General features: G+C 40.2%; 1 protein-coding gene across 1 annotated transcript in view; it reads right to left on the bottom strand.

The window, feature by feature from the left end:
• Nucleotides 1–3625: 3625 nt before the first annotated feature.
• IGSF5 (immunoglobulin superfamily member 5) overlaps nt 3626–9222 on the bottom strand; it is a 30030-nt gene continuing 24433 nt past the window's right edge. The window contains exon 8 of the mRNA XM_072852137.1: nt 3626–3694. Within this exon, the coding sequence (XP_072708238.1) occupies nt 3626–3694 (69 nt within the window). The remainder of the gene's footprint in view (nt 3695–9222) is intronic.

Genomic DNA, 9222 nt, shown 5'->3' with positions numbered 1-9222 from the left:
CGAGTTATCTGCAACACTTTGAGGGGACCATCCTCTGGTTTTACAGGAGCTTCTGCTAGGGAAGCTTGTAGGAAGCTGTGTCCTTCCTGCCTCATGCAGGATCCTTTTGAGGAAAGAGATAGTGAGGCCAGTAACCAAAGAGTTTCCACCTCTGTCGCTGGGAGGCCCAAATACTTGAGAATGGTGTGTTTTAGGTTGGCAGCACCACGTATTATATATTCTACCAAATAAATATTGAAAATAGAAGCTCTGTTCAATCAGATCAGTAAGAAACCAAATGTTTAGTCAATATTGTGAGTACCCTTCAGTAAGAGTTAATCTGTTGATTCTGCTCAGCCCACACAAACCTGAGGTGCTTTTTTATTGTAAAAAGAAACCTCCACATGAAGCCAGTGTTATCTTTAAGGGGCTTTGTATTAAAGGTAGCCCGAATTTTCTGTGAAATATAAAACTGGTGAGACAACTTTAGGAAACCTTATTGTAGAATGAAATACTGTTTATCTCCAATGCATTTTTTTCCCCGCATATACATGTATGGAATGTAAATCGGAACATTTTGTAAGGAAACGTGGAAGGGTTTTATATTATCCAACTGTGCACAGTCTGTGAGCAGTAAAAAACTAGATACTTCTAGATTACTAAAATGTCCCTCAAGTCATAATTATAAATCAATATGCATGTGTACAAAAGATTGGTGTCTCCATAAAGTGCCTGAAATTCAATATTTTTAGTCTACTGTGTCTTCTGAAAGTGCTTGAATATTTTATATTCCCTGCGTGCTAAAAATTGTCTCTGTATTTTATGTATTGTTGTTTGTGGAGCTCTATTTGCAAACATAAGTAACAGCTAGTACTGGAGATGATATACAGGCTGTATAACATGCCTGAAGAAAACAAATCTGGAAGCATACAAATACCCCCAACTATAAATTTCAAGAACACCATAAGAATTTTTTTAACCCCATGCTAATGCTGTTAAGAGTATACTAGAGCTGTGTGGGATGCATTCTTGTAGCTGGCAGGAAGGAAAATAGCTCCAGACTCTGGTTAATGTGCACGTTTCCATGGTTGTGGTACCTATTTGTGCGAAAAGCCTTTGTTTGCTCGAGCCACTGAGATGTGCAGTCAGTGGGGTGTAATTCCTGTTGCTGCTGTGTGTTGTCCGGTGGCAATCATCTGCTGGCAAGTGGTCCCCGAGATAAGTGTGGCACGCTGGAGCAGTCTCCAGCTCCCAGGCAAGATGCACAGCTGGAGGGTGACCTGGCTGCACGCCCCTGATGTCTGCCCCTGCAGCTTGGAGATGTCAGCAGGGAAGGGGGCTCCTACACGGTTCCCAGATCAGGGGTCTCACATCAGCTCATTCATTCAACAGCAGTGCCGGGAGGTGCTTTTGCCCAACCACAGCCTGAAAACCAATTTGAGAAGCATGGCTGGTGTCCTCTGAAGAGCCTCAAGCACCAGGTAGCACAGTATGGAAATCTCAGTGCGGACTCCCCAGCATGGAAGGCACCGTATTGCTGACACAGGACTCTGCCTTTTGGCTCAGAGCATGTGTCCTCCTGCCCGTGGCCTCAATACAACAATGTTTTTTATTAATGTGGAATGATACAGATTAATTGGAGAAAAGGTTTTCTTCAGTTCTAGGTTGGCTGCTTTAATATTATGCCAAATAATACCGAAGCTAAGCTTGAAAGCAAGGGCTTTGACACAAACAACACAGTATAGTTTGATTCCTTTTCAAAATACATTCTAACCGATCAACATTTTCTGCTGGGAAACTACGGCCTCCATGCAGTTTTCATTTTTGTACTGCAGGGTTACTTTTCTGACAACCAGAAGGCTTGCTAACCATGCACGTGCACAGAAAGCCAAAGGTCCATGGTTTTTATCCCCAAGTCATAGGCTGGTGTTACCCTGGGCCTATCTCTCTCACGCAATGGACATTTCTCTAATAAAGTGGATTTTTGTTTGTGTTTAGATTGCATTAAGCTACACTAGTAACTAGGAGATGTCAGCAATAGCAGTACTTGTATCAGAATAAGGTAGGTGTTTCTCTCAGTGCATGGTTATTTCAGGAAAAAACCACAGATATTCCACAATGTAAATTGCTTATATTATCTCTGTATAATACTGTAGATATTTACATACCATGCTGTTGGTACAATTGCATTCAATGGGAATGCATTTCAAAGCTCCTCCTTAACCAATCAAGACAGAAAGAGAGTAGACGGTCAGAATTTAAAACAGCTTTGTATACAATTGCACGGCAGACAGTGAATTGGTCTCAGCGCTTGTTCTGACAGACTGACTGAAAATGCGACTAGCAGTGCAAAATCTGTCACAATTTAACGAGATGCCAAATGTTAAACATGCAAAACAACTTCTTTTTTCTGAGTTCAGGTTTCAAATTTCTTATTTCTCTTGCACAGATTATCACTGAAAGTAATTCTATGTAGCAGCTTCTTTCAGCACTCAAAGAGCACCTGCATTGGTTCATACAAAAGATTAACATGCAAAACACTGAATAATTCAGAATGCTTTCAGTGGGTAGAAAGACAAGTACACTGAAAATAACTTGTTTTTCTAGAAGAAGTTTGTCTTTTTGTAAAAAACTAATAAGCTTGAACTTTTTATTATGAAATACAAAATTTCCGAAAAACATTTCAGCTAGAAATCATTATTTTTAGATTGGGAAGGCACATATAGGGTCCATGTGCCAGATCTGCTCTGCTAACAAGGTTGCCTAGCTAAAGTGCATTTCCCATGGTCATTATCAACTCTATCCCTGATGAAACAACAGGATCCAGCATGAATACCAGCAGCCACCATTTGCTGTGACCCAAGTCATTTGGCTGCCAAATTCGGCCCACAAGTAGAACAGAGACATAAAGCATTCAAGCAACAACTCTTAAAAGTCAGGAGTTTCAAATCCACATTTTTCCACTTAATATTTTTGCATTTCAATCAAAATACGATTTTTTTGGCACGTGGGTGATGATTGTTTTTTATTTAAAACTGGAACTTCAGGTTTAAGACAAATACCTTTAACAAAAGAATGTATTGAAATGAAACGAATTAATTTCTGATCCAAAGATAGTTTTGTTAGAAATTTTGAAACAGCCTTCATGAAAACTTCCCTTGATTTTATTACAGAACAGAAATTGAAAAATGTTGTTGATCTATAAGCTCAAGATGATCAGCTGTACATAAAGTACATTAAAAAAGCAGTAGATATTGTATTAACCAGTATTATTATTAACCAGTTCTTCTGAACTAATAAATCTCTTGCAGTTCCAGTCCTTGATCTTGCTGTGGATAACCTAACATTTCTGTCTGATAGGAGTTTTGCTGATTTCCTTGGGACCCAAAGCATGGATTCTTGTTCTTGTAGAGTCCCATCAAATTCATTGTCTCTGAAGTTAAGGCTGTATTTTATGTCCATTATTTTGCTGAGATATCATATGCTACATTATAAAGGTTGCAATTTTATTTCATTACATGAGGAAAAAAAGAAAAATAACTTATAGCTTAAACTGAGAGAACTGGTGTTAACCTTCCTTTGTTGCAGGAAGCCATCCAAATGTGTAAAATGCAACCGATAGAGAAATTTCCTGGAGAAGTACATCCTAAACAAGTGTTACGTTTCTAGTTTTCTTTGGGCTGATCAGGTAATCGGTACGTCTTTGAGGTTGCACCTATGGGAGAGTAAAAGCAGTTATAGAACTAAAAGAAATCCTAGGAAAACAGTCCCGCAAGGGTCTTCAGGAGGTTACCTGCCAAACCCTCACCCCAAAGCATTATACCAAAACGAAATCTATCATCAGGAACCCACTCAAAATCTAAATACAAAGGAAAGGATGAACAGCAGAACAAAACAATAGCTTCACATGCAACACACTGATGGCAGTTCTGGGAATTCATTAACTGGTCTTACGCTATCTGAGAACATCTTGTGGACTCTGCAGTCTGTATTCTTTTAAGCAAAACATGATGTTGGGTGTTTCTCCTCTGGTTCTCTTAAAGAAACTACCCGCTAAGCTGTAAGAAAAACTTAACATCTGACATTGCTTTCCAAATACATTAGAAATTGCAACAACAAGCACGCCAGTATTTCATGTATCTGAAAGACCGCTCTCAACATCTCAGTGTTTATTCAAGGCAGGCTTTTTTTAAAGTTCCCATGACTGGCATGATTCCACTTCCACTGACAGCAGCCTGTTTTCAAACTGACCCCAGTGGGATCAGTGCAGGGCAAGTGCTCCACAGTTTTGAAAACCCTATCCTCATTTGAAATCAGTGCAGTGGATTTCCAGTCCTAATTACTTATGCGCTTTTACAAAATATCATTGCAGAGGAAAAGACAAAGAAAAATTAATTCTCAAATGCACCCAAGAAACATACATTTTGGATATTTAAATGTAGTAGTGAGACCTCACATAGATAATTACAAAGTAGCAAATTACAAAGAAATGAAAATGTCTTCCAAAGTTATAAACATGTGTCTTCACATAGCTTCCTAAATGAAACACTACAGTTGAATGCTTTGCTACGGCTAGCTCCAGTGTTGGTTTTATCTACCTCCAAGTAGATGTTATCTGCTGGCTACTGTTCCTTGCAACTTCCCCATCTAGTTTCAAGCCCTTGGAAATTAATGGGAATTTCACCGTTCCTCCCAACGGAATTTTTTAGCAAGCCCAAGCTGATTCCTAACTATTGACCAATCTTCTTGTGGTTTGTTTCTGGAGCATTAATCATGTACAATCTGTATTGCCTTGGTATTCTTCCAGTATTAAATACCTTAAATAATGCATTTGGTACATATACATTATTGAATAAGCCATAGAGGAAAATGTTAGATAACAAATGTGGACAACATGTCTCTGGTATTTAATGAGTCCCAGCAGCTCAAGGAAAACCATGGGATAAATATAACTATCCTAGAAACATTTCGTAAGACAGCTGCCTTCTGTTTTAAACACAACCCTCTTTCTCCCCCCCCATCCCTTTTTGTTGCTAGAACATACTGCTGTTTTCTAAATTTACCCTTCTTTACTGTTTATTTCTGCGGAGAGGAGAGGTGCTCTGGGAAGTAACAGGATTGCCTGTCTCTGCTCAAGACACCTTTTCCAAGATCTCTCTGCTGCACTTAATTTCTTGTAGTTCAGCCCAAAGACCTTACTGGTGCTCAACAGAGACATCACTCATTCATTTCCAGAGTACATCAGAAGTTTCCTCTGGTCTGTGTTACCCTGGAGATTAATATATGATGAGATTTACTCCATTTATGGCAGAACAGTTATTTGGCATTTCCTGATCATTCAGTTACAGGTCTGTTACGGCAGGCTTTCTCACTAGGACAGAGGCTTTAAGAAGCTCTCTACTACTGCTGCCCCCAAAAATAACAAATTTACAAGCAGAATGGAAAAAAAAATCTGAAAAAAGCTGAAGGCAAGCATGATGTTTGTGGAAAGCAAGTATTCCCAGATACTGTGGACTGTCCTTTGAGTATAAAGTATACTGAACTAGTTAGCATACTGAGTAACCAGAAAGTTTCAGAGGGGGTCCAAGAGCACCTCATTGAACACTGCCTCTGAAATGTCTGACATAGGTCATTATTTGAATCCCATGTTTAGCAAAACACTGGGGCGGGAATATTTCCCAGAACTTGTTGCACAAAAATGCTGTATTGCACCCAGATTTACTAAAGGAAAAAAGACCTTAATCAGAAAGCTCACCAAGTAATGTTGAATGGCCATTAGTAGGCAATACTACAGAAGATTTTGGTTTGCCTGTGATTTTGAATAGGAGGGAGCCAGAGGACTTGCACCAGCTGGATCTAGACTGCCCTATTCTTCCCTGACAGCACTGGGGAAAATGTAACCCAAGCATGCTTCTTTTGCTTTAAAAATCTCATCTGCAGGGATGAGCCATCCAGCCCCCGCCTTGTCATGCCAATTCTCCTCACCATCAAAGGAGGAATCGAGCAGCAAGTTTGCTCCTGGGGTGGGGACTGTGCCCACAATGGTTCGCCTCTGCCCTGCTGCATCTTTCATAGTTATTTGCTTTAGAGAAAATGCCCTGGGTTACTTATATTTTATTCTCACTGTGCTCTGATATCAATTAATGAATAATGTCACGAATCTCCATCAACTCATGCTGTGTACTGGCCCCATTTTCTGTGGAGCTTTCTCTGAAGTAGCATAGCCTCACTGAGGTTGCAGTTCACTGGTTATAACTTAACTGAAATGGAGGCTGCTGTCTGCTGGTCAGTGCCCTAAAACTCATTTTCTGATGCTATAGAAGATCTCATACAACAAATTACAAATACAAAATGCAGAGGAGTAGGACCGCAACAACCATTTCATATTTAGACCCTGATACGCTACAGCTGCTAGAGCCTCTGCTTGGTTTTGATTTCAAAGTTTTTCCTTCTTCAGATTAATTCAGTGCTCTTCTAGTCCTGCCAGTCCTAGTCTGAGAAAAAATGGTTTCATTATTCATTACATCCTACACATTGAAGGGACAAAAGACAGCTCTAGTGGTTCGCTGCACAGCCCGACATTACAGGAGTGAGTTTCTAAGGTGGTTCCCTCTATTAGTAAGGATGCAATACCATCAGCATTTCTTTTGCATAGTTTTAAATCTCTTTGTACTGTCTACTTGGCATCTACTTAACCATGGATATTTGACAGTCCCATGTTTCAAAGCCTGCCTGTTGACTTATCATCTGCCCTGGATGCCTTTTATAGGGATTACTATAAAGGCACTATTATACTGGGAAAAGCTTTGCATAGTTTGTTGGTTTGGTTGGGGAAATAGAGGCCCAAATCTTTCCATCTCTTCCAATTCTTCAGCCAGACAAAAGAGAGCTAGCAATACATGGATGAATCAGAAGGTAAAATGAGTGTGTGTATCAGCTGATTTCAGGGTTGAATCCTTCAGTGATGTTTTGAATACCGATCTTCAGTCAATGAAAGAAGGACTTCTGCTGTTACAAGCGTGTTGTAGTCATTTCTGCAACCCATATGACATCAGTGATATGAATGATGAACACACATCTGTCATTATGAAACAGGGCTCTGATCTTTAAACTGATTTGACAGATGGCAGCTCCTCAGACACTGATGCTGTGGAAATGTGTGATAAACTGAAGGCTTTGCCTGCTATTAGCCAGCCAAAAAAATCCAAGTCTGACTGCATTAGAACAAATTGCTGAAATTAATGTGGTAGGAGTACTTCCAAATGTGTCTGCATGCATCACACATTTGGCTAACTGTTAGAACAAAAAATCAGGGAGGCACGACTTTCTGTTTCTGAAGGTTATTTTTCCCCCTGCCCTCAGTTTTTAATTCTCATTCCAAATTCACTTCATTTAGAGGAAAACATCCACCCAAAAGTTCTGGACACCCTCAAAATAATTTGGATACACTATTGCTTCAAATAGCAAACCAATTTCATCCTGTCAACTTTTCATACACTCAGCACATTTCCCTGTCCATCAATAGACATACAGCCTGGAAATTCCTTCGCATTTCTTTGTGGGTTAATCCCACCCACATAACGTCACTCCTTCCCTTCTTCCACAGACACTTGGAAAAATTATACTATAAACTGCACCTGCCTTCTCTATATCTGTATCATCAATATTTATTGGTCTCTTAATCAAGATATGCTGACCAATGAATATCATAACATGACATACTCTATAGTACATTTCATCAGTAGGGGTAAAATTATTTGCTGTCATTGGTTTATATTTCTATTTTATTGACCTTTTAATTTGATTTTGATAGCTTAATTTTTCTTTTCAAACAATCCTCAGAGTCAGAGCAGTTATATACAGTGCAATAAATGGAGCTATAATTCATCATTCATTTCCTTCCCAGTATAAAACCACAACCACAACTAAATAATATTTCCAGTTTATAGAGTGCCATTTGGAGTAGTTAAGAAGAAAAATAGATCCTTCCCCATTAATGGAGCCATGACTCACTCTGGATTGGAGAGGAGGAGTGTGGCTGTGGTGGCAAGTGCAAGCCTCCTATAGCTGTGCTGAAGCCAGCTGAATTACACCAAGGATTAATCTGGCCCACTATAAATGAGCACTCACTCCCTCTTATGAAATGGTCTTCTGATTTATCATACAGACATTTAAGGCATATTAAATGGACTAATTATGAAGCTTGTGTAGGAGACTGTCCAGTCCTGCAAGATGCTGAGTCCTTAGAGCTCCTTTTGTACCAGTGGGACTTGAAAAAATGCAGTTCCTTGGAGGTGGCACTAGGGACCTGGCAGAACTGGCCCTACGGCCCTTGTTCAGGTTACACTGTCTGTGGGACTGCCCCAAAATCTGCTAGAGCCAAGGTAAGGGATCCCCCTCATTGCACGTGGGTTTTGGAAGGAGCTCTGCGCAATGGTCAGGGCATGAAAAACAGCCCCTCAGATGGGACCTTGGTCCCTAACACCCGTTTGGCCTGCAGCTCAACCCTGGGACTAGGAGCAAGGATCACTCTCCTCCCATCGCTGGCAGTAACAAAATATGCAATTAAACAGAATCCTGTAACTCTACTCTCCATTTGACCTTTTCTTGGCTAATGTAATCAGGATTAAGACCTTCCAGCACCCCTGACTGATGCTCCTGGCCTCCTCTTCCAGTGGCTGGTAATTTTCTCCTCAGCTCAATAATTTAGTTCGATATTCATCATTTTTTAAATGTCTCACGCACCCTTTTTCCCCCCTCCTTCTTTGCTGAGGTATTACTTTTCCCTAAGATGATTTGCCAAATCTTTTGTTCGTGTTGTGAATTGATCAGTGCAACTGCTGGGCAACATTTATCTTCTGTGAACGTTTTGCATTAGTTTCTGATTCAAAGAGTTTGAATGGCCAATAGCTGACCTAAGTGATTTTCTGTTGTCACCTTTTACAATGAGACCCACCAGGTATTTCAGGCTTTGGTCCATGGGCAAGGACATCTGAGGAAACAAAACCTGTGATACAAAGTCTCCCTTAATCTCTCAAATCATTTAAAATTGTAACTTTTTACATATGGAACAGAAGGGAACAAATTCGAAGCTGATACCCTCAGAGACACAGGGAGACTGCCTAATGCCTCTGACCTGTGCTGAAACTTTCCATCCAGTTTTCTCCTGGGAGTGGGAGGAATGGGCTGTGCAGCAGGTACAATTGCCTCTGTCCAGTCAAAATGTTAACTTGAAAAATCTTC

The sequence above is a fragment of the Ciconia boyciana genome, chromosome 1 (assembly GCF_034638445.1).
Source record: "Ciconia boyciana chromosome 1, ASM3463844v1, whole genome shotgun sequence".
Lineage (NCBI taxonomy): Eukaryota > Metazoa > Chordata > Aves > Ciconiiformes > Ciconiidae > Ciconia > Ciconia boyciana.
This window is presented reverse-complemented; position numbering and strand designations above follow the sequence as displayed.